The 26,057-nt window shown below is 42.7% G+C and overlaps 3 protein-coding genes across 3 annotated transcripts in view; all 3 read right to left on the reverse strand.

Moving 5' to 3' along the window:
* Positions 1–8,024: 8,024 nt before the first annotated feature.
* Positions 8,025–11,033, reverse strand: LOC117704147 (intraflagellar transport protein 70A2). Its single transcript, XM_034496159.2, has one exon. The coding sequence runs from the start codon at positions 11,003–11,005 to the stop codon at positions 9,011–9,013; it is 1,995 nt and encodes a 664-aa protein (XP_034352050.1). The 5' UTR covers positions 11,006–11,033; the 3' UTR covers positions 8,025–9,010.
* Positions 11,034–11,942: 909 nt separating this feature from the next.
* On the reverse strand, positions 11,943–14,714 carry Ift70a (intraflagellar transport 70A). Its single transcript, XM_034496158.2, has one exon. The coding sequence runs from the start codon at positions 14,554–14,556 to the stop codon at positions 12,547–12,549; it is 2,010 nt and encodes a 669-aa protein (XP_034352049.1). The 5' UTR covers positions 14,557–14,714; the 3' UTR covers positions 11,943–12,546.
* A 3,977-nt stretch (positions 14,715–18,691) lies between these two features.
* Pde11a (phosphodiesterase 11A) overlaps positions 18,692–26,057 on the reverse strand; it is a 353,700-nt gene continuing 346,334 nt past the window's right edge. The window contains exon 20 of the mRNA XM_034496108.2: positions 18,692–24,157. Coding sequence (XP_034351999.1) covers positions 24,002–24,157 — 156 coding nt within the window. The 3' untranslated portion in view covers positions 18,692–24,001. The remainder of the gene's footprint in view (positions 24,158–26,057) is intronic.

A 26,057-nucleotide genomic window follows, 5' to 3' on the forward strand; every position in this document is an offset into this window, starting at 1 on the left:
CCCAGCCCAGCCCAGCCCAGCCCAGCCCAGCCCAGCCCAGCCCAGCCCAGCCCAGCCCAGCCCAGCCCAGCCCAGTCCAGCCCAGCCAAGCCCACTCACAGCAGATCAGCAAAGAATTGTAACAAATTGTGAACAACTCCACCCCCCACCCCACACCTCTCACGTTTGTAGATTAGATAGTTTAGAAGATTTCAAACCATTATCTCATAAATCTGGTGGGAAAAACACTCAAGGACATCAGTGGTTGCTGGCAAAGTGTGGAGTTATTTTTCTGAAAACAGAAGTCCTTTGACAAGTACTCAATGATAGATAAAAATTACACTTTCATTTGGTGACGATCTTGACACTTGGAAGAAATTCTGTGTTCTGTTCACCTAAACCAAAGATTCCCGAACTCCAGTTATTCAGGTATCTCTGAGGTGCTCTTGTCAAAGCCAAGGACAGTGTGTATTACTACTTACGAATTTTCTTCAACAAAGCCACCAATGAGATCCTTCCGTGTTATTGTGTGTAACACACTTTAGATAGAGCTGAGGTAACAGACTTCATGCTTGTGTTTATGACAACAGTCATAATTACATCCTTTCATTTATTTCTAGTGTTGTTGTTGTTGTTGATGATGATGGTGTGTGTGTGTGTGTGTGTGTGCGTGTGTACACAGCTTTCCAAAGTCAGTTCACTACTTCCACTGTAGGTCCTGGGTGTTGAACTCAGGCTGTCAGAGTGCCTTTGCCTGCTGAGCCATCTCAATGCCCTTAAAGGGGCAGCTGTCTCTCACTCCTGTACCCGCTCTTTCTGGTGTTCCTTCTCTCCTTTCTCGAGGTCCCTCTTCATTGTATCCCCACGTCACTTTGCTTTAATATTCATATTTTCTTTACATCAGTGTGCTCAGGAAAACTCTCCCTGGGCACTATGTCTCAGTTCAGACTTAACTCCAGGAAACTGCATTGAAGTCAATGCACATTTGATGAATAAAAAGACCTTTGTATTCCTGTCTTTCTCTGGGACTTGAAATGAGGTTTTTGTTGTTGTTTTGTTGTTTTTCCCAATTTTGTCCTACAGTCAGCTTTCTCTGAGGAATTGACACACGAACATGAAAGCTAAAATAACAACAACAACAACAACAACAAAAACCAAAAACCCCAAAAAACTACCACCACCACCAAACCACCAAATGTTTAATTCAGTCTCCTCTGAGGAGCAGGATAGAGGGTGTGTTCCTGCTCTGGTGCCCTGACAGCAGCCATACCTGTAGGAGACATGGTGATGAGAGAGAAGCTCTGTCTGTGAAGTCTTTTCTCTTGTTCAGCATTCCTGGGAAACTAACACAAGCTTTATTTCTCCAGCAATAAAGGTGACCATTGTTCATTTACTGCTGGGTGCATACACTCAATTTCCAGTTAGTTATAACCTACAGCGTGTTACCACTGTGAAACCCCAGTTATTCACAGTTGAGTATGTGTTTAAAGCTGCCCCACAGAAGGTCAGTGTGCAAACCTCTCGTTGTGATGTGTGTTTCCTGCTTAACCTAGTGTACTTTCTGTGGACCTGCAGTGAGTAGTGAATAAATAGACTTTGAGCACCCTTGTAAAAATTAAAAGAAGAAAATAAAAAAAAATGTGTGGTCATAAGAGCTCAGAAATATTTGCTTTAAATGTAAATTTTATAATAGTGAGCCCAGTGCCTAAGTTTATGAGCTCTTCTCCCAAAGAGAAAGGTTCCACTAATTTTCATTTGGTAATATTTGGTAATATTTGCATAGTACTTTAGAATATATATATATATATATATATATATATATATATATATATATATTCATTCTAAAATAACACAATGATCCACACATGGAAAAAACTCAACTGCAGCTCTGTAATTCTCCAAACCTTTTCACTCTGTAGAAAATTAAGCATGTTCAATCTTAACAACAGCTAATCTTAAAAAAGACTAATATAAAAGACTCTGGGCCCCATGGGGAGCAGAGGGTGCTAGGCATTTACCGTAGCTTCCCAAAGGAGCTATCTCTGATGGCAAGCAGATGGAACCCCTGTGGAGAGGCAGGTTCCCACTGTGACTGTCACAGGCTGCTTTGTGCTTTGGCAATGACATCAGCTATGTCAGCTGGGATTTTAGATTTCATAGAAGGATTTTTGCTTTGGGGTGTGTGTGTGTGTGTGTGTGTGTGTGTATGGGTGTGTGCAGGGGACAAGGTGGCAGTAGCAGTCGATGAAGTCTATCTAAGGACAGACACTCTTTCCTGGAAATCATACAAGTGTATGATTTATTAATTTTATTCTATATACCCGATAATGACTCCAGCTCTCAAGGAAGAGTGAATTGCAAGAATATTTAGAAACATGCACAAAAATTCATCAACCCCTGGGAAATACCTCAAATGTACCAATGAAAAAGTTATTCTGCTGAGTGTGGTGGTGCACGCCTTTAATGCCAGCACTCAGGAGGCAAATGCAGGCAGACCTCTGTGGGGTCAAGACTAGCTTAGTCTACAAAGTGAGTTTCAGGCTAGCCAGGGCTATATATTCAGACTATGTCTGAAAAGAAAAAGAATGAAAAAAAAAAAAAAAAGAAACAGTAAGAAAGAAAAGAAGAGGAATTATGTTATAATGCTTGCTAAAGGTGATATGACATCTTTATCCTAGACGAGGCCAGAGCACAATCTTCACAAGCTGTACATCACTGTGATAGAAGTTTGCATTTGGGGAGAGAGATTGGGCTCAACTCCAAATATAGCATAAATAAGTAGGAATTTAGGGCTATGGATGAGGGTAGAGGTCAATACTGGGTATTTTCTAAGAAGAAACAACAGTGGAAGAGAGGACTTGGCTAAACTAGCTGAGCAGGATTTCCACTGAGGCAAGCCAGGGTGATCCAACATCCAGGGGCCAGTTGGAGAGATGGAGCCAGTTATATTCTGGAAACGATTAGCTATAAAAGAGGGAGGCTCTAGCTGAATAAACTCATCGGAAGTTATTAAAACTGGAAAAAGACAGAAACAGGCATGGCCACCCAAAAGTCAGAGGAGAGCCTATAAAGACCATGGTCAAAGAACACAACTCTGTCCATGCCATGTGTGGTCTAAGTGCTTTCAGAAACCAAAAAGTCTGGCTTGAACAAATATAAACAGTGAGATAATTTATCCCATTTTACAGGAGACTCAGAAGTTGAGTCTAGCCCAAGGTGGGATTATAGTAATTCAAAGATATCACCAAAGACCCATGAGTTTTTATTTCTCCAGTATCTTCAGAATTTGGATCTGGCGTCTGTTCTGGTCATAATATGGTGAAAGAAGATTCAGATCTGAAGTGTTCAAATAAAGAAGAGGGACTCTTATATCTCCCCCTTTTAATGGGTGAAGATGTCTTTTCCAGCAACTTATAGGTCGCTTCCTGGATCTTAGTAGGAAATGGCTTAGATGCCCATTCCTATACAAAAAAGGAAATGGTGGATTACCATATGTCTGGCTTAGACTGGCAGTTCTCAACCTTGGCTGCATGTTGGAAGCTGAAGAAAATGTTATCTGGATTCTACCCTCAGAAATGTCTCTTTCACTGTTCTGGAAGGCAATATGGAACAATTTTAATGGCCTCCCAGGTGATTATAATGTAAGCCAATGATTCTGTGAGCCATTGGATTAGACCCAACCAACACCCGGGACAAGGGGAGGAATGTGTACTGGATCCAAAATCTCCATAACTGTTGAGTATTGCTTGTCAATGCAAAATTTAAAGATGTACGAACACATGAGTTCACACATAGGATTGTGGTCTGGTTGGAGAGAATCCATATTTGTAAAAAGACCAAATGAGCATGGTCTGTATTCAGAAGTCAACCTGTTGTATTCAACACTTCTTGTTAGGAGCAGTTCTAACAATGCGTGCATAGGGCATCTAGGGCATCTAGGGCAGTGACGGCAGCGAAGGGTTTTAGGATGTGCTCCTATAATATGTTCTGCTTTCTCATTATTCTGAAGTAGAGGTGCTTAGAACACAGAAGGCATGGGAGAAGAATCCTCTTTCCCCTTTGTAAGCTAGAGATGAAACTCCCATGTGGAAAATACCCTCTCTCAGATGACAAGTCAAAGCCAAGGAAAATTTGTGTGAGCAAACCTTATCAAACTGCCATCTTTCTAGATTTTTTTTTTTAAATCACAATTGCTACTTGTTTAAGCCATGTAAGAGCACTGAGGCCTACCTATTTCTTTAAGTCTCCATTTGTCCTGTAATGTTTGAAATCTGTTCCAGCTGAAAGCCTGGGTGTGTAGAGAAAGTTTTCTCTTCCCTGTAGTAGTAAATTATATTAACAAGTCTTTAAAGAAAAGGGAATGAGCATACTTGCAAATTCTGGAACCCTTCTTTAGGAAAATAATTTGTGTGTGCGCGTGCGTGCGTGCGTGCGTGCGTGCGTGTGTGTGTGTGTGTGTGTGTGTGTGTTAGCATTTGTTCACAAAGGCAGTTGCTCTAAGAGGTCAGAAGAGGACACTGGGTCCCTAGTAGCTGGCATTACTAGTGTTTGTAAGCCACCAGTGGTGGTTGCTGGGAACTGAACTTGGGGCCTCTGCAAGAGCCCTCCACCTTAACCACTGAGCTGTCTCCCCAGCACCCCCAGAAGCCACCTTTAAAGAGTTTCTGATATTGAATCTCATAGCATCTAGCAGGTTGAGGGTTCTTCAGATTCTTCCTATGAAAGTCAAAATTATTGCTGAAGAATTCTGAAAGGCATGCTAATTAAGAAACATAAGATTTTACTGATTTTAAAATGGATAAGATACCCCAGACGGAATACCTTAAGTTCTCTACTTTGCTCTGTATGTTTGGTATGAGTAATTTTATTCTCAAATGTGTCAGGCTTTGCCCTTCACCTTGCATAGGACATGCATGTGGACACTACGGACTTTGTACAGAACAATGGTTCTCAGTCTCGGCTATACATTAGAATCATCTGGGCAGGCTTAAATTTGACCCCCCCCCCTCTCATTTCTATAACCTGAAACAATCAGAAGTGAGGTCATAGGCATCTTTGTACTTTTTGGTTTACCACTTAGTTCTGATGTGGAAACCAAGGATTACTAAACATAAGTGTGTACGTTTCAGGGGAAACTCATCTTTAATGTTGTTCTTGGTTTTTGCTTATTTTCTGAAAAAGTCTAAGATAAAACTAGCAACCATCCTACTGACAAAGGGTTTTTGCAGAAGTGAAGGTTTACAGAGCCCCAGACTTCTGCAGTGACATAAGCACTGTAGGGTTTGCTTCTCTGTGTTATCTTTTCTTCCCTCCTTCCTTCCCTCCCTCCCTCCCTCCCTCCCCTACCTCTATCCATCCATCCCTCCCTTTCATTTTTCCTTCCATCCTTCCTAGAAGCAAACAGCTTTATTGTGTCCACTGAAAGTGCAGTGTCTGGCAAGCACTCAAAGAGAGTTCAAGGACCCTGATCTGGAGGCCTCTCAGCCTGTGCACCTGAGACGCAGGGAGCCTCCTGACAGTTGTTTGAGTATGTTTGGTGCCTAGAAACTATGATGAAAATCACTGACCTAAGGATCATAAAAAGTTATTTTAAAGAAAAAAGAAAAAACTGGGAATTTAGCTCAGTGGAAGGATGCTAAGGTCACTGGTTTGGTCCCAGTACTGAGTGGAATAGAAAGGAAGAACCACAAAAGGAAGTGGTAAGATTGTATTGCAGTTAACCTAGTGTCCACCACCAGTAAAATGTGGTGTCCAATCAAGATCCACTGAGCACCTTTGGAAAGTATAGTATATAACCTAGAACAGCCCAGGAATGTACTTGCAAGGGCATATCAAATAATTTTTTAAATTAAATCACCAGTTACATAATCAGCAAGGATGAAGTGAAAGTCCTAGTTCTGGGAAAGTAATGGTAGGCACTGATAGGATAATCTGAAGGAAAACGATACCCAAAGGGAAAACTATGTCAGCATGGAGGGAGCATGGACAGTTAGCCCGAAGCCCTGGATTTCCAGTCTCATGCCTCACTACTTGGCTCTTCTCCTGTGGAGAAGTCAGGTTTATGTCTGAGACTCGGTCGTATGATTGCTGAGGTAAGCTAGTCCAAGCCCTCTTGTTCCGGCTCTGTAATGAAATGCCTTCTATGGGCTTAATACCAAATTTGTATTAAAAGATTTAGGTCTGATCTATAAACATGTGTAAAAGATTACACATATGACTCCCCAGCTTATCTTCCCCATGATTCTTTCTAGAGTATTCTGATACTTTTGCCTGCCATCCCATCCTCTATCCTATGTTCATTATCAGGAAGGGCCTCTTAGTCTCTGAAGTCTCTGAAGCGGCTGGCAGCATTCCTCTCTGAAGTGCGTTCTGCAGCATTCCATCCACACCATGTAGTTCTGTGGTCTTCTGTATTCTTTCAGAAACAGTTTAATAACAATGACTCAGTATGAGAATAAAAATTCCAGAAACAAAGGTGTTTTACTAACTGCAGAGAGAAGCTTGTCTTTTCTAGGACACACACACACATACACACACACACACACACACACACACACACACACACACACACACACACACACACCACTCGCATGTGCCTGTGCCTTGTAACCGGGGTTTTCCAGCAAACTGTCTCCTGAGGGTTTCTTTTCATAGTGTTAGGATGTGGCTGCCTGTTGCCATAGCATGTCCTGGCTTAAACACGGAATGGATGTCTTATATTCTTCACATAGTATATTCTTTTTGTATGTGAAGGGCATCAGATATAAGGATATGACTGTGGTGAACCAGAAATAACAGGAATTAAGAGGCTCTGTTTTCATAAAACAAATCCTGACCAGAAATTTCAAACAGCCAGTAACTTACTGCTACATTTTAACATCCTACAAACATATGGGCCCTTTGAAAAAGTTAGCGGTTGCCATGACTGTTGTTGAAACTTTTAGTCCCATTTCCCTTTTCTTAAGCACTGACGACTCCTAGTAATTAAGAACAAAAGACTGGCAGATGTTGCCCTCTGTGTCTTGCAGGTGTCCTGTGTGCATAGCACACTTTGAACCAGCCATTACTTTGAACTAACTTATCCACTCTCTTCGTTGCATTTAATTCCAGACTGGCTTTTGGTGAGTTCTCTGAAAGTCAACTTTTTTCCCCTCTAAAAAAGTTAGCTCAATTTACAAAAATGCATCGTTAGAGAACTTTCAGAATCACCTTGGAATCCTAAGGGCATCTTCTCAGTGCTTCCTGCTCAGGGTTAGCATGCATTCTTTATTCCTGGCTGTACTTTGAGCTGCTATCTGGACAGAGTCCCTATAACTGACAAACAGGAGAAGATAAAAAAGGAAAAGCAGGCTGGTAAGGAAGATAGACTTTCCATTTATCTTGTGATACATTCTGCAGCACGAAACACCCCTATCTCTTAAATAAACCTTTTGAAGGCAGGAAAAGAAAACATTCCAAGAGAAAGCTTTGTGAACGGGAGCCTGGCCTCCCGCTGTAGGTGACTGTGTCCTTTTGGTGAGCCTGCATGCCCGTTCTTTGTATTAAATAAGAGGAGAGTGTGAGGAGTGATGATTTGATTTGGTGTGTTGGTTACAGAAACGGCTCTGGCATCTGTTACTTCCACTCTGCGATCCATTACTTCTCTTCAGCTAATGGCAGGAGACATTTGATTAACTGCTGAGATGCGGACATGCAGGGGATCTGAGGTGGGCTGTGAAGTATATCACACAGCAAAATCTCTATTAAACCTCTCCTGCTTCTCTATTTCCAGATATCTGCTGGAAAGGCAGCTGGAGACCTCACCTCAGGGGCAGGAGAGGTTTGTATATTTCAAGAATAACAGTGTTTGTGTATGTGTGGATAATTATAATAATAATAATTATAATAATAGCCCATCGATAAACATTCTGAACAAAAAGGTAGTTTTTCATTTTAGGAACTAATTAAGAATAAATCTCTCCTCAAATCTCTCCTCCAATGAGTAAACATGCAGTTTCAGATAAACTGAAAAAGGAAATTAAGACATTTCCACTCTTAATTAAAAGAAAGTATTAAAATAAGTAATTTTTATCATTTCTAAATATTAATACATGGTTTATGTACAGTGTAGCAGGAAATAAAAGGACTGTCTTGTATACATTCACAGCTGGAGTTTGTAAACAAAAATACCAGGTTAAAACATACCTCAAATTTCTTAGTAATCAGCAAGTTATTAGATAACACTCCTCTGAATGGTTAACATTTCTGTAAGCCAAAATGCTAGAAAGCATTGATTTGGAATATGGTTATGTATTTCATTTGGACCAGACTTGTCATTCCAGGTTATAAAAAGCAACTTTTCTTTGCATGGATTTTACCAAAATAGATGTTATCACCAAAAGTAAGTATAGAAAAGGTCTAGAGGCTGGAAGGCCTGTAAGATCCGGAGGATAAGTCAAGTACTTAAGACCTACAGGCTGAAAAATAGCCGCAACTTATTCCCTTCCCCCTCTTTCCATTTTCAGCTCAACACTTCTCTCTAAACTAAAAACATTCAATAGCTTCTGAACATGAGCTTCCGAACAAAAGAAACAAAAAGCCTGGAGCCACAGGCTTAGGAATATTTACTGAGTATACAGTCTATCAAGAGAGTGAAGTCTGCCTTCTGTTCCTCTTTGCTAATGGAGAGATGGTTTGTTGTGGTCCAGCAACTGGGTGGACTGGGCAGTTGCAGCAGGAATGTATACCAGTAACAGACTAGTGCTTAGTCCCCTTTACAGCACCAAGCCGAAACTCTGAGTCACTCAGTGCTTTTGCATCTGCAGAGATGCCACTGTGGCACCTGCAGACTGTGTCGAGTAGTAAAAACGCAGGCGCCTAGAATACACATTCCCAAGGCTACCGGGGGGGGGGGGACGGGGGGGCTGCCATAGTGAGAAGTACACAGAGTCAAAACAGAAACAAAAAAAATGAAAATGTGAAGAAAGTACAGAAACAAAAAAAGAGAAATATAGATTCTAAAAAGACTTTCGAATGACCCTTTTACAGGTAACTACATATTCCACCCTATGATCTCATAAATCAAAGCTTTCAACTGTCTTGACTCATACGTGACTGTATTCTTTCCAATGTGCATTCTTTCTTCCTCCAAGGGCTGTTCTAGAACAGCAGGGATGTTTCTGCCAAAAATTTCACAGTGCTCTAGAAACTGGACACATTCTTGAATGACACTGTCCCTCAGCATGATTGTGTGCTTCGACATGTTCTCTAGCAAGGACAAGAAGCATCTTTTGGCATAATACCATGTATCAGTGCCCAGCTTTTTATGGTAAGGCTCCAGGCTTTTGATGACCCGAGAGATGCCAAAGTCATAGTTTCCTTTGGCACAATACAAGGTTCCTATCACCAAATTCACAATGCAAAGATGGTAGATTTTCTTGTCTGGGTCACCATAAGAGAGTTGTTCCTCCTCCTTCTCAATCTTCCTCATCAGCTCCTCAGCCTCCTCATTCTGACTTGTCATGATATAGGAAACACAGAGGTTGGCTAACACGATAGCGCTGACACTCAGGATGTTATCATAATTCTTCTTGACAATGGGCTCATAGAAACCAATGGCCTCTTTGTACTTGTTTTCCTGCATGAAGAGAACATGGGCCACATTCAGCTTCCACACATCGTGGTCATTACAGAATTCCACAGATTTGCGGAAGATCTTCTCCACCATTGGATAATTCTCAAGATTCCAGTAGATTTTCGCCTGGGCCATCAGTACAGGGATATACTTCTCAAGCGTTTCATCATATTCATTCACAGCCTTTATGACTACTTCATCATCTCTGTTATGCCTTGCTTCTTGAACTTGTTTAGTGAGTCTCCTGAGTTGCTCAGTGAGCATGCCAGCTAACCCATCAAGTTTAATGAAAGCCTCTTCAGGAGCTGTCTGGCAAGTGATCATGGCATCCAAGAAGTCATAGAGATAGGGTGTGAGGAACTTGTAAGTCAAGTGGGCATTTTCTGCTAGAACATCAGCTGCCAGGTCAAAATACTCATATTTACAGTAAAGCAGCAACAGGTTGCCAAAGGTCTCCGGGGGAAAGGGGTTCTGCTGGAGCAGAAACTGGAGCTTTTCGAAGCCCTCTGTGGGCTTGGCATCCATGTTCATCAGAGCCTGGTTGTGCAGGGTTACAGGGTCCAACTCTTCCTCTGCTCTGGGTGGCATGTCAGTGAGGGCTTCCTGGGCTGCCTCATAGTTTCTCAGCTGGTACTCTATGGCTGCCTTGAGGTTGAAGGCTTCGACCAGAGCAGTCTGGTGAAGAACTACAGTGTTGCCAACACTGCGAACATCAATGCCTTCAGTGGTCATGCCCACACCAAGTTCTGGGTGTTGACGGATGCCACGCTCAATGATATTGGCAATATGTTTCAGCGCTGGGGCATAGTGCCTGTTGCTGTAACAAGCTAAAGCTAGGTTGTAAGATACATCGGGCTGGTAGCCAGAAGCCTGCAAAGCTGAAAAGAACTTGGAACAGGCAGCTTCATAGTGACCCTCCTTGTAGAGCAGACAACCCATGTTGACCAAACCATCTGGATCATTCTCCCCTCCACTGTCTTCTCCAGCTTCCCCACTCAGCAGCTGCTCCACCAGGCTCCGGGCTCCTGGGAGGTCACCTTCACTGTACTTGATAGCAGCTTGGAGACGAAGGACTCGGCTATAGAAGGTAGGGTTGTCCAGGAGGAAGGCGACCCTGGTGGCCTCTGGATACAGGCAGGCCTTGTACAGCGCCTGGGCCTGGTACAGGCGGTACTGCTCGAGTTCTGGGTGCATCTGGCTCAGTTGCTCATAGCACTCTGCAGCAAGCTCGAACTCCTGCAGGCGGTAGTAGCAGTAGGCCAGCAGCGACAGCCCTGCGCGGCTGCGGGGACTCCTCTGCAGCTCTGCGCTCAGCAGCTGCACTGCCTCTGAGTAGCGGGAGTCGCGGATGAGCCTGTACACCACCGCTGTGAACTCACCGTCGGGGATCTGCGAGCTGCTCAGCCCAGCCATAACTGTCAAGATTGAGTGTGTTTGTTCCCAGGGCAACAACCCAACGGAAACGGAAGTCTGGAGAATTTTTTTTTTTTTAACGTATCCCGGAAGTTGGTTTCTAAGAGATGGAATTAGCACATCTTGGAAGGAAAAAAGGGTGACTGCTTCTTGCACTAAGTTTCTGAATGTAAAGCATCAGTTTATTCTCCTGTGTTTCTTTTAAATAAGAAATCTTCACATCTTGAGTGAACAGCAACAGGTCAAATAATAACGTAAAAACACTTCACAGTCAAATCACTTGGACACCTGCCAGTATTTACCTAAAGAGGTGACTGTATGTGTATGAATGTAGGTGAATATATATATATATATCATATATCTACACAACCCCTGTAAACACATAAGTGATTCTCACTTCCTGGGAGAAAAAAAATATTCTATTATAACAACAACATAATGGAAAGTTGTTGCATTCCGAGAATTTTGTGGTTTTGTGGGTTCAAAACTTTCAAAGGCTAAATTTTCTTTTTGATGTTCTGTGAGGTAGACATCTAGTTATTAAGATAATTATTAAGAACAAAAAATCATCATGGAAAAAACAAGGGTTTATGGTTTTAGGAAACAGGACTCAAGTACAGTGAGGAGTGTCCCCTTTGGCTTCCCCTGAGAGCTAATGGGGAAGACTATGGACAGGAAACTGGTAAAATGAAGACAAAAAGTACCAGATGCTTTTTATATACTTAAAATTATACAAATATAATTTCATGTATCTATATGTATATACCACTACTGTCAGAAGGGACTTTGATAATGTCAAGTAGAATAAAATGTGCTTCGCTTTCTGAAAATACTAAGAGACTAAACCCTAGCATTAATGTCTTCTAATAGCTATACCAGCATAAGAACTGAACACTGACTTTTAAAATTACTTGGTCATTTATGAACAGTAAAAAAATCAGATATTTATCAACTGTTTATTTTCAAACCACAGCACTATATTTTTTATTTAGCAACAAAATTTCACACTGGATTTTGCACATTCTATGAAAGAGCCACTAATAACATGAAAACTTTTGTTAAATGTTACTTCTTCCTTTAAAAAATAAAACAACCCCCCCCCAGAACAACAACAACAAAAAAACCCTTTAAAATCTACAAGTGTACAACACGTCTGCACTACAAATAAAATAATCAAGGATAAACTAAAGCAGAACATGTAACCCCTGAAACTACTTCTAAAGCCCAAATGCCGTATAACTAAGGCCCATGGTTGATGCACGTCCTCCATGGATAATGTAATGTCGTTCACAAACAACAATGAAGCACAGTATGAAACAGCAATGAAAGGATGTGGAAGTTATAAACCCTACTGGATGGTGCTGCCTCCATTCACTTCTGAAATTTTAAATAAATGCTTCTGGTAAGTTTCTCATCAAGAAAAGCTGTATCTAACTGAATAAACTGTTAAAGTAGAAAATGTGCAACATGTAGACAGTGTGAAAATGCTAGAGTTTACAGTTGAAACACAATGCCAACATAAAAGTCAGTAACAGAAGTTACTACATATTCCAACCTATAATCTCGTAAATCAAAGCTTTCAACAGTCTGGACTCATATGTGACTGTATTCTTCCCAGTGTGCATTCTTTCTTCCTCCAAGGGCTGTTCTATAACAGCAGGGATGTTTCTACCAAAAATTTCACAGTGCTCTAGAAACTGGACACATTCTTGAACGACACCATCACAAAGCACTATCATGTGCTTCGACATGTTCTCTAGCAAGGACAGGAAGCATCTTTTGGCATAATACCACGTATCAGTGCCCAACTTTTTATGGTAAGGCTCCAGGCTTTTGATGACCCGAGAGATGCCAAAGTCATAGTTTCCTTTGGCACAATACAAGGTTCCTATCACCAAATTCACAATACAAAGGTGGTAGATTTTCTTGTCTGGGTCATCATAAGAGAGTTGTTCCTCCTCCTTCTCAATCTTCCTCATCAGCTCCTCAGCCTCCTCATTCTGACTTGTCATGATATAGGAAACACAGAGGTTGGCTAACACGATAGCGCTGACACTCAGGATGTTATCATAATTCTTCTTGACAATGGGCTCATAGAAACCAATGGCCTCTTTGTACTTGTTTTCCTGCATGAAGAGAACATGGGCCACATTCAGCTTCCACACATCGTGGTCATTACAGAATTCCACAGATTTGCGGAAGATCTTCTCCACCATTGGATAATTCTCAAGATTCCAGTAGATTTTCGCCTGAGCCATCAGTACAGGGATATACTTCTCAAGGGTTTCGTCATATTCATTCACAGCCTTTTTAATAGTTTCATCATCTCTGTTATGCCTTGCTTCTTGAACTTGTTTAGTGAGTCTCCTGAGTTGCTCAGTGAGCATGCCAGCCAACCCATCAAGTTTAATGAAAGCCTCTTCAGGAGCTGTCTGGCAAGTGATCATGGCATCCAAGAAGTCATAGAGATAGGGTGTGAGGAACTTGTAAGTCAAGTGGGCGTTTTCTGCTAGAACATCAGCTGCCAGGTCAAAATACTCATATTTACAGTAAAGCAGCAATAGGTTGCCAAAGGTCTCCGGGGGAAAGGGGTTCTGCTGGAGCAGAAACTGGAGCTTTTCGAAGCCCTCTGTGGGCTTGGCATCCATGTTCATCAGAGCCTGGTTGTGCAGGGTTACAGGGTCCAACTCTTCCTCTGCTCTGGGTGGCATGTCAGTGAGGGTTTCTTGGGCTACCTCAAAGTTTCTCAGCTGGTACTCTATGGCTGCCTTGAGGTTGAAGGCTTCGACCAGAGCAGTCTGGTGAAGAACTACAGTGTTGCCAACACTGCGAATATCAATGCCTTCAATGGTCATGCCCACACCTAGTTCTGGGTGTTGACGGATGCCACGCTCAATGATGTCAGCGATATGCTTCAGAGCAGGCGCATACTGCCGACTGCTGTAATAGGCCAAAGCCAAGTTGTAGGAAAGGTCAGGCTGGTAGCCAGAAGCCTGTAGAGCCGCTAAGAACTTGGAGCAGGCAGCTTCATAGTGACCCTCCTTGTAGAGCAGACAACCCATGTTGACCAAACCATCTGGATCATTCTCCCCTCCACTGTCTTCTCCAGCTTCCCCACTCAGTAGCTGCTCCACCAGGCTCCGGGCTCCTGGGAGGTCACCTTCACTGTACTTGATAGCAGCTTGGAGACGAAGGACTCGAGTCTGATAGGCGGGGTTGTCCAGGAGGAAGGCGACCCTGGTGGCCTCTGGATACAGGCAGGCCTTGTACAGCGCCTGGGCCTGGTACAGGCGGTACTGCTCGAGTTCTGGGTGCATCTGGCTCAGCTGCTCATAGCACTCTGCAGCGAGCTCGAACTCCTGCAGGCGGTAGTAGCAGTAGGCCAGCAGCGACAGCCCTGCGCGGCTGCGGGGACTCCTCTGCAGCTCTGCGCTCAGCAGCTGCACTGCCTCTGAGTAGCGGGAGTCGCGGATGAGCCTGTACACCACCGCTGTGAACTCACCGTCGGGAACTTTAGAGTTGCTTTGCCACGCCATAGCCGCCAAAATCATAGCCGCGTGTTTGTTTCCACGGCAACGAGGTAACCGGAAACGGAAGTTATCGAGTGAGCGGTTAGCTGGAGGTAGAAATGAAGCGTTCGGCCTGAACCATTGATATAATCTCTGATTTTTTTGTCATGTGTTATAAGACTAAAAACTTGGTAGAGAAAGAAGTCGTAGAAGGGATGGAAAACTGTTGCAAATAGTCCAGATATTATACGCCTGGTTTCTCCCGGCATACACCATTGTCACTGCCTAATGGGATGTATCCACTTTGCATTCTGGGAGTTGTAGTTTTATTTTACGACTACACAGTCCTGGGGACTTTGGTGTGTGTGTGTGTGTGTGTGTGTGTGTGTGTGTGTGTGTGTGTGTGTGTGTGTGTGTGTTTAAATGGGTCATAAGAAGCCATTTAGGCCTATAATAGGCATTTTATACTCCCTCTATTAGTTAAAATGAGTGCGTGTTGCTTGTTTGCTGAGTAGATATTGTGACCTCCCTGTGGAAAGAAAGTAGCCTGTTTAGGGCCTGGGGTCCCGAGATTCTTTGAGGCTTGTACTCCCGCCACCCGTTGTATACTTTGAAAACTCCTAGAATTATCTCTCAGTGCTGAGCAAATTGTGTACTTCTTAATAGAACATTAATTACAGTGACCAAGCATTATGTTCCAAAAAAAGATGATCTACACATGGCACGGTTTTTTGGAACGTCAGTTTATAAAGAATATTGCAAGCAAAAGTAAAATAGTAGCAAGTAGCAGAAAGAAACATCAATCGTTAATTCAATATAATCAAATTGGAGGCTTACAAATATTTAGTTGCAATCAACTAGCGAAGCCATTGAGGAGGTTAGCTAGATTTCCCATTGGGAGTCTCAGGCAGAACAGAGTGTCTAGTTGGGTAACTGTGCCAAGTGAAGTAACAGGAGCCAAAAAAATAGATACGAGCATCAAATCAGGCTTTTTCCAAGTACTCCCCAGAAATGACTAAAGCAAACTCAAAGAGTCACAGTTGAGTTCCTGACCCAGATTCTGGGCAGAAGAAGCTCTCTCTCACCTCCATTGAGCCATCTTGGTCTCCACATGGAGTCAGATAGTGTGATACTGAGATGGCATAAACATTTTAAAATCTCAAAGCCAGTGACATATGTCTTCTAACAATGCCACATTTTCCCCAACAGCGCCACTAGCTGGGGACTAAGTGTTAAAATATTTGAACCTATGAGGGACATTCTCATTCCAACACCACAGAGGCTGAACCATGAAAGCCAAGAACTAGGTTCCATGAGAAACAGTGCATGGCAAATGATTCTATCTACATGTCTCCAATAATCTCTAAAGGCCTGCCAAATGTGAGCACCAAGTGTGTATGAGGAAAAATACAGTAGTCTTTTTTCTATAGAAATAACCAATTAAATTAGTGTGGGCAGTAGGCTTTGGACTGGACTGGACTGGACTGGAAATTCATCAACTGCAGCTTCAAACAGATATACAATGACCAGTAGGGTTGTATATCTCCCAGTTCCTGATATGACAAGGAAAAGGCTGAAGTAGGTATACATTTACTCCTATTGTATAACAGCTGACTACGTATTTTCATCCTTCTGAGAATTAGCAGTCATGTGACTTGGATGTCATCACACAAGGGACATTCGTGCAATCAATAAGAAGGAAGGCACAAATTGCACCCATTTCATGTGTGTGGAGTGGGTCTTTGGTCCATCAAAGATCTCCATAGAAAGCAGGTAAGGACTACGACTATATTCCCAAATCTGAGTTTACTTTTAATCTGATTTTTTTGGTACCTTTTTAGGTCAAGTCTGTGGTAGGGGGATGTGGTAGGGGATGTTAAGGAATATGATATGTCTCTTTTACAACTGCTGGCCTGCCTGACATTTGCTCCTTGGAAATTCACACTCAGTATTTATAAATCTTTATGCGTAGATTGTTATTGTGAAAAAGCTGATCTTAAATTATATGCGTGAACATGGAAGCAAGAAATGACCTTTTATCCCTTTAGTTTCTCTGTTTGCAAAGTTGAACTTACAGGATGAAAACATCCCACCTTCAAAGGACTTTTTAAACACACACACACACACACACACACACACACACACACACACACACTGAAGGGGTTGTTGGCTTTCTCTCAAATTTCTTGGTTACCTAAAGGAAATCATTTGGGCTCCTCCTCTCTGTGTTGGTGTCTATCTGTGAGCACAGCAGCTGAAGTACACAGGAGGGTAGCCATTTTGTGTCCTCCTCCTTATTTTATGGGAAGCGGCTCCAATGGCCTGGCTTGAGAAGAGCAGGGCATTTGGCTTAGACAGATGGAGGGCATGGTCATTTTCAAAATGCAATGAGTGCACCAACCCCACTGTGAAACTGGCATGACTACAACCACTGCTGTGATAGGCTGACTTTTATTTGGTCTCTGATAGGCAGTTGGGGAGTCGTTTCATTGTTTCTTGGATGGGAGAGATGAAAGAAGATCCTTTAATTAATGATGGAAAGCTTGGAAAACAAACCGAGTAGAATATGATGAAGTATAAAAGATCCTTTTTTGTTTACATTAGGCTCTTGAAGAGCTGGAGTACATGTCAAAAGCAAATCTACAATGTTATCCTCAGCGATAGGACAGTGTGCAGTGGTTCTTTTAAAGTGCGTTAGAGACATGTAGAAAGGAGTTCATGATTGAGAAGGTAGTATGGCACTCGTGGCTGGTTTTGCTGGACTAAGAGATGGATGATTACCAGGAAGAGTCTGCAAAACATAGCAGGGCAAAAGCCTGTTTGGTTCTTAGCATCCTTCTGTGCTTCCAGCCAAAATACAAAGGAATCAAATGTATACTGGATCGAGATTCCCTCTTACAATTAGCTGGGAAATAGGTTTTGTTACCCTATGAATGTGACCATTTGTGGCTGGCACATTGCTAATTCATGAGTGTTTCATGCATAATAAGTTATTTGCAAAGTTACTGTTTTCTTCCTAGTCCTGGTCAGGACTATGGCTCCTGACCATCCCCCCCCACCCCCCCCAGGGTGGTCCCTTTGGGAGTTCAGTCCCATTGAACTTTGGTCATCTCAAATCCATCTCTCTTATCAACAGGGAAGCAATGGATAAATTAGGGCTAAATTTGTAATGTCATTGACTGAGTTTTAGAAGCCTGAGTTCAGTCTTTTAGAACATTGGGGCTGTCTGTACGCTGAATCAACAAGATCACGCAGGTTTTGTTGGAGAGCCATTTCACCTTGAGAGGGGCTTACCTTTCAGAGAAATCTTCCTTAATATCCAAATAAGGTCTCTTTCTTGAATGGACTTTGATTTTGATCAAGTAGCTTGTATTTTAAAGTTTACAGTGTTACTAAACCAACTTATCTTGGACTGTGCAGGAGCGTTATATTGTTTACAAAAGGGATTAGCTGAGAAGGCAAAACTGTGGATCTTAATTTGTAAAACAGTCGGGCAGCCTTTCAAAGAAAGAAAGAGAGACTCCAAGCCCCAGTAAGGATGCACTACGTTCATCACCAGGCCCACTTTGCCTAACTTCCCTCATCCATCCCCACAGATCTTTTGTGACTTAGTGATCCTCATTTGCACCTCACTGTAGAACTGCAGGCTGCAATACACAAAGAAAGCCAGCGGCTGCAGCAGGCAGCGTTGGTACTTACTCACACTGTCCAGTAGAGGGCCACACTGCACTTCTTCCCTCTCTCCCTGGGTGTCTCCTCCCCCAGTCATTTGAATTGGCTCTAGAGTATTTGTTGCAGTTCATTCTGATAGAAGAGGCACGCTGGTGTAAGAATTTTTAGGTTTAAGCACCAAAGCCACTGCATAATTGTATCATGTCACTGTGGCTGTCAGCCCTGTGTAGATGTGACCCCACCTCGTGTAACTGTCCATGCAGATGTAAGCAATGCAGAATGGATGCAGGGACAGCTTGCGGCTGCAGAATTCTTCTACCTCCAGACAGCCTTCAGTAACTCGAAGAATCTTTTGTCAGTTTAAAAATGAGGTCCCAGGATTCCTCTCACACAATCAGATGGCACTGGCCAAAGTTAATGAGCTAAACTGTCACAATTTAAATGGTAGGTATTAGAAAGCATGCCTCTCCCTCCCAGCCCTCAGAACAAAGACTATGCCAGAGCGTTAGTTAAACATTAAGCATTTTATTAAAAACAAGAAGTCTTTTCTTTTTCTTTAAGTAGCCCGTTTCAAAGCCATGTGTAGTTGCTTCTGAAATGGCCAAGCAGCATTAAAGCAAGTATTCTTACAATACAGTATTAGCCTGGGAAGTACACAAAGAAAGGAGCTTCACGCAACCCAAATGGCAACATCTTTCCCTTCTTCTGTGGAACCAACAATAATCAGGAAACAAGTCAATAGGGGATCTTTTTAAAATTATAAATCAAAAGAAAATGGCTAAAGCGACAGCCTTCTGAGGGAACGGGATGCAATAACTAGACTTCTATATCCACACTGTGCTATATTTTAAAACTGCTCTAAACATGATTTCATTTAAATCTACACCGGAGCAAAAGAAAAATAAGCACTATAACACACACACACACACACACACACACACAGACACAGAAACAAACACAGACAAAGGACAGCCTCAAAGAGACACTTGTTTTTTTGTTTGTTTGTTTGTTTTTTCCCCATAGCAAGCAGTTCATTTACTTCCTAAAACAAATATTCTTGCACCAGTGTGTGCATTCAGAAACATTGTTTGGTACAGACTGACACAGATGAACAGTTTGCCTTTAGTGCTGCTGAGAGATGCACAGACATGCAAGGACATTCAAAATCAAAGTATGTACAATCCAAAACCACTAGGTGGAGGGGGGGTTGTGCCTGGACAAGGAGAGCATGACATTGGGTGCTGCTAGAGCTAATGCCCCCCATGAAATTCTCCAGACAGGTCCTGGTTTATTTCTGCCCCCCCCCCCCCCGTGTTCTACTATTGTTCAGTTAGCGCAGTACCTCTCAACCGTCCTAACACCACGACTCTAACACAGTACCTCATGCTGTGGCGACCACAACCATACAGTTATCCCCATTGCCACTTCAGAACTGTAACTTTTCTCCTGTTATGAATTTTTAATGTAAATATCTGATATGCAGGACGTCTGACCCTCCCCCCCCCAAAGGGATCTAGAACCATAGGATCGAGAGCTGCTGACTTAGGAAGTGTGTGATACTTTGGCCACTAATAGCCAAACTTAACCTCTAAATTCCTAGTATAATTGGGGTTTGGGAGCCATTGACAGTACATGGCAGAATAATAAGGAATTCACTAAAGGAAGTGTGGCAGAGTTTTAGGGTCCCAAATTAGGTTACATTCTATTGCTTTTGTCACTCATTTTGTCATCTCCTGGCTCATGCCAATGCATTTTTCTTTATATTTGAATTTATTCCAAGCATGTTTAGATTTCTGATGAACTTGAGAGAAATTGTTTCTATTACTGGAAGCGACAATTTTGTGTGTGTGTCTTTCTATAACTCACCAGGGTCAGTAAGAGAAATGGATTTCAAAAATAATTGTACTGCAAAGTAAATTGAGTAGAGTCAGTCTAATGACTTGAGTCACTGAACTAAGCTAAACTTTGATATACAGAAAAGGCAACGGAATTCCAGAAACATATTACTGTCATTGCACTAACTAATAAAAAAAATCTAAGATCATTTTAAATCCAAGATACTTGCAAACCCAAAGTACTAAGAAGCATGTAGGCCTTCAGGTTTCAGAAACAGGAAATGCATGTGCAATTTTTACTTTTCTTGGCTCTCTTTATAAATCCCCTTCTAAACTAATGATTCCCATATGGGATGCAATGCTATGAGATAACTGAAAGCTGTTCTTTATGAACTAAGAGAACACACACTTACGAGCAGGTACTGATGGCTACATCATTCATGATCGTTAGAAGCAGGCTCAGACACTTTGTAGGAAGGTTGTTCTGTGTCCGCTCCCTGTATGCGTAAATTTTTGCTTCCTTCAGTGAGAAGATGATTCTCAGGTTTGCTTCAATTTTATTTGAGAAGTAAAAAGAAAATGACCTGGGTGAATTTTCCAAAGCAAAGCATAGCTTGGTCCTTAGAAGCAGAAACTGAATAAAGTTGGTGCTTTTAATTAACAGTTAGAAACCCTGCAGAGTTACAGAATCCCAAAACGAGAGGCCCGTTGGTGGCCAGCTAGGATGGAGTCCTGTCCTGCCGTGTACTGGTGGGTACCTTTGGCTGGTTGCCCAGCTGCCCTCAGGATCTCCAGCTGTGTTGTAGCTTGTACACAGATTAGCACATACTCACTAATATGAATAATTTCTGAAAAAAAAAATACATCTCATACAAAAGTAGGATGGACTCATCGCAGCTGTTCATGCCTAAAGACCCGAGGAAGGAGATGATCTTGTCTGTTCGAGTCTTATTTTGAAGAAGGCTTATATTTCAGATGCCTTTCTGCAGCAAGAAACAACAGTGATAAATAAAGACTGGGAAGTTGCCTCTCTCTGTGCTTTGGAGAAGCCGACAATAGAGAGCGCACATGACTCAGTTTCATGAGAAGGAAATTGCAGGGAATTTAAAAATACCTCTAAGCCCTGGAATTCCAAACTCTAAGCTCCAGGGTTTGACACCAAGCAGGCTACCATCTTCTCTCGCACTTCCCCATAGTCATGGAGGAACAGACCCGGGACATTAGTCAGCAGTTTCTGAATCTTGACCCACAATGGGAAAGATACCTCGAGACAGGAGAAATAGATGGGGCAATTACAAACAGCTATTTGATTGATGGTTGACATTGTCAGGCCTCCACTGTCTGGCAGATTGCAATGGTGTTGAACTCCCTTTGCTACCAGTGGATGTTGCTATTGGCAACCGTGCAGTAAAGCCAATAAAAAGGCAAGGAGAGGAAAACTCAACCTTAGTGGAAGCCGTAGGGTTTGTGCTATAAATTATGTCCCCCTCAGCATTATGTAGCATCGACATTCAGGGTGGAGGGGACCCTGCCTCGTTGCTGCCTGCAGTCTCTGGAAGACCCTGGGTCCTGTATTATCATAAAGTACATGCTTGAAATTGTTTTGCTGTAGATGGACTGGCATCTGCTTTTTCTGGCTATTTATTTATTTATTGTTTGTTTGTTTGGAAGAGTAACAGATGTGGGCTCACCGCAGCCTCATGAATTGATTCTCTATTCCCATCTTCGATATAAACGTGATGAGGTGATGGGGTGCAGTACCCAAAAGCACCTGGGCTGCAGACACAATGATCTTGCAGACATTGTGCTACCGACCCACCCCCCCCCCCCACACCTAGCTGTTCCTAGCTCCGCCCATCCTTTGTTCCTCACCTGAAGGAGGGGAGACAGCTCTGGAGAAGCTATTTTCCTTTATAGCAGAGTGATTCAGAAAACTGGCTTAATAAAATCCATAAATCTGAACAGCCTCCTCTTACCTGCTCTGCGGAGGCTTTGAGGCTTTTTTTTTTTTTTTTTTTTTTTTTTTTTTTTCTGGGCTCACTTCCCCCTCCAGTCTCTCCAGTCTTCCCTGCAGACATAGCTCTAAAGGGCACCTAGCAACATTGTTTCTTGGTGCACCCACCTCTTTCTTTTCTCCTTTGTCAAGCGCCTCCCTGTGTAATTGTCTCTCTTTCCTGCTCAATTGATGACATGGTTGTGCACCCTCTTTTTTTTTTCTTTTATGGAAGTGCGATGATTTTTCTTTGTTTGGATTGACTTTCACCTCTCCTTAGTCGGTTTGTCTTAACCATTCGCCTCTCCTCTTATTTCTCCTGCAGTCTTCTCTCTAGTCTCCTTTCTAGCCTCACCCTCTGCATGGTTTATAATTTTATTCTTTCTTGCCATGCAAAGCTGCCTTCCTGGGATGATTTTCAGCTCACTCCTGTCCTGTCTTGTTACCTTCATTTAACTGTCCCTCATCTTCAGACATCTCCTGAATACCCAGAAGGTAACGGCCCCATGAAACTCCGCCCCTATTTCTTTTGGATTTGAGTAAAGTTAAAACTGATACTGATCGATCAGTAAAAGTAAGAAAAAATGTTTTGTAAGTTGAGAAAAAAAAAGTTTTGTTAAGTTTTCGATTGTTCAGAGCTGGGTTGACTCTCAGGTTTTACATCCCCCAGGGATTTTCCGAGTCTCTGAATCCCTTTGTGGAGCACTGTGTATGTGAACAAAGAGATGTTTGTCTGGGCTCTGGATGTCCAAGACCTGCTTCACACAGAAAATTTCAGATTCCAGCTACCTTGTGCCCTGGGGAATCCTTGAAAGTTTATTTAGACAAATGATTTTTAATGCTAGGATTTCTGCAAATAAATCCCTAGTGTAATCTCACTTGACACTTTGGGAAACAGAGAAGTCTAGTCCAAACTCAGCTAATGATGCAAAGTGAGAGATAGCAATCCCAGTGTTCTTTGGATAAGATAGACTCTGCCTTTGGTGTCTCAGGTAAACCGGGCATCAAAACAGCTTTCTAGTGACTGTATCTACTTTAAACTGTTAATTTTCATGTGCTATAGGCCCGACTTCCTAGCAGATATAGGTTTTATAGGTGGTTTTTCCTGGCCTTTCTAGAATATTCTTTTTTTTTTTTTTAACATGTAAGGATGTAAAATCATGGTTCCTTAAAATTTATCTTTAAACCTTCATCCCCTTCACCTCAAGCTAGCCCATGCTTGGTCACAGGGCTCCTCTGCACCTGTGAACTATTTTTCACTGTTGGAAGCATCCCTGTGTTCACACATGTCACTCGTGGTACATGCTGCCTTAGATTCCCTATCACCTTTGCTTTAATAAAATTATGAATCTGTTCCTCCTAGAAAAGGCTTTGCTTACAACAAAGGCTGAATTAAAAAACTGAACCATGATCTATCTCACTGCAGAGTTACAGATCCTGTGTAATACCAATTAGACAAACATACCGTGGGAATCAAGATTGGGGTTAGCTAATAAGGATAGTAAGTTTATCCACTAGGCAATGAGACCAAGGGTCTGGCACATCACTAAAGCAGTAAGATCAGAAAAAAAACATCTGTATTCTTGGGACAGTCTGGAGTGAAAGCCTGCTTCAGGAGAGGCTGCAAAGAAAGGAGGTGATCAGAACAGAAAAGTGCCATACAGGAAGCGGCCACAGTACACTTTTACCATGGTGGGTGTCCTTTCAACTCAGCAGGAGTGGGGTTGATGGCCTTCAGGTTCATGGATCCAAATCCAGCAGTATGGATTCAAGACAGAAAGTTGAGGGTCATATTCTCTGTCCCCCTCCATCCTTCGTCCTCGGTTCCTCTGCTGCCAAGCACACTTTCTTGTGTGCTTCCTGATATAGTCAAGGCTTTAGGGCTGCCCAAGCTGAATGCACAGAATGATGAGGTTCAACCAAAGCAGGTGTTTCAGGATGCAGAGGACCCTCTGGGCCACAGGGTGGCACAGTGGCTCTGGGTGGCTTACAGTCTCTCCTCCCCGGCTACCACAAGACTGGCAGGGACTGGGGAGGCAGCAGAGACCTGGAGTCTCTTTTGGTGCAACTCTTCCCACTTCCTTCTGTTGGCAGCCACTGAATCCAGCATTGGTTTCAGTTTTGCATTGACCTTCACCAAGGCCTAAAACAAACAGGAAACAGAGAGAGAAACCTGGGTCATGGATGTGTATCGTCTTCCTCCTTCTGTTTAAAAGGGGGATGGGAACCAGTTATATGAAGGCAAATGATTATTTTGGTAAACAGAAACTATTGGCAAGAATATGCAGGCATCCAACACTAATGTGTTGTATTCACAGAGCCCACGCAGAGAATGAATGAGACAAGAGGGCTGGGCATCACTCAAGAGAAGGGTGGCCTTGTAGGCTCTGAGTCTACAAGCACATCAAACAAAACAAGACGAAATGCAGCTCACTAGTATCTACTAACATGCATGTCTCTGCCTGCCTGGAGAGAGCTCTGCCTATTAGTCTACCAGGCTGGGAACTTAAAACAAAAACAAACAAAACAACAACAACAACCAAACAAAACTCACAATGACTCTGCCTCAGATGCCCAGGTGAATTTTCCCACACACACAAAAAAAGATCAGGTGAATTCCCAAGACAAGAAGGACTCATTTTCCTCTGAAAGCAAAATGTGTGGTGGCCATGCTAACATACAGATTAACACGGGAGTGGTGTAGCTCTAAATGATGAGAGTGGGTCACAGCCCCCTGCGTGTGTGTGGGAGAGGAAGCCTGCTGATAGGACCCTGTTGCTCTTCCACAGACCTGTTCTTCTCATATCTGGTTGGCTTGGCTGCAAACCCTTCTACTTAACTTTCTTGGTGTTCCTAACTTCATACGTTAAAAAACCCCTAGATTCCTTCTGACTCAAACATCTGTTTGCACTCTGGTAACATGTATGGAAACAGATATAATGTGAAGGGGTCGGGGCGTGGAAGAGAGGGATGGAGAGGCCTGGGGAGGTGGGGCGAAAGATGTGCCCTATGGGACTGACGGATCAGCAGACTTGTGAAACTGATGCTGCAGGGTCCTTAACTGCACGAGATCCATAGATTCTTCTAAAATCCTTCCTTTTGCATTTAAGTTTTCCTTTTTAAGAGAAGAGGTCCCTGCTTCCGAGTGGTTTGAGTGACTTCTGGCCTCAGAAGCCCTGGCTGGCCCCAGCACTGGAATACTGACTGTAAGCTGTCGCATTTGAATTGGGTGCTAATGCGCCTTCAGCAGTTTCTTAATGGATCTACCCAGAGATGGGGTACTGTGGGGTGGGCTGAGAATCTCACCTATGAACTCAGGTTAGAACCCATTGAGATATCTCAGGCTAAGCGTCAGTAAACATCTTAGAGACGGCAGGATGTCCTTCCCCTAAGCACAGCTCAAAACACCTGTCAGTGAACCTGACAGATTCCCCAAAACATATCTGAGTAAATAGTGAGACTCCTGCTGCTCGAGGTCATTCTTCTCTTCCCATTGATGGCCTATAATATTTATTCTCAGCCCTCCTCCATCCCACCTCTGTGTGCAAGTGTGTGTGTGTGTGTGTGTGTGTGTGTGTGTGTGTCTGTGTGTGTTCATTCTAGTGATCTTTAGTGATCTCTGTCGAACTGACTAGAAACATCTCATTTAAAATCAGATATATCATTTATTTCATATATGAAAAGAGCAAAGCAACATAATAACCCAGGGATCAAAAATTCCCTTTATTTCCACAAGAAAAATGCAGATGCCCAAATCCTGCTGTGTGCTTAGTGTTTGTTTGTTTGTCGGTTTATTTATTTTTGACAACAGTGTGAGGCAGCAGTGACTGCCATGGTATTATTTAGCATGCCTTGGCACTGGCGCCTCTTTACTCTGCTCAAGCCTTTTAATTACACTGACTACTGTAATTCCTATGGAAATCACTGTATATGTTATTTTCCTGCTACAAAAGCATTTCTCTAGAAATTATTTTTTTTTCAAATCCCAGGAGCATGAATTGGAATTTTTTTTTCTGCCGAAATGTAATTAAAAACTCATTTGA

The sequence above is a fragment of the Arvicanthis niloticus genome, chromosome 2 (assembly GCF_011762505.2).
Source record: "Arvicanthis niloticus isolate mArvNil1 chromosome 2, mArvNil1.pat.X, whole genome shotgun sequence".
Taxonomy (NCBI): domain Eukaryota; kingdom Metazoa; phylum Chordata; class Mammalia; order Rodentia; family Muridae; genus Arvicanthis; species Arvicanthis niloticus.

Bases quoted from the DNA above. Each gene is read 5' to 3' on its own strand.
- Ift70a (XM_034496158.2), bottom strand. From the start codon at position 14,556: ATGATTTTGGCGGCTATGGCGTGGCAAAGCAACTCTAAAGTTCCCGAC.
- LOC117704147 (XM_034496159.2), bottom strand. From the start codon at position 11,005: ATGGCTGGGCTGAGCAGCTCGCAGATCCCCGACGGTGAGTTCACAGCG.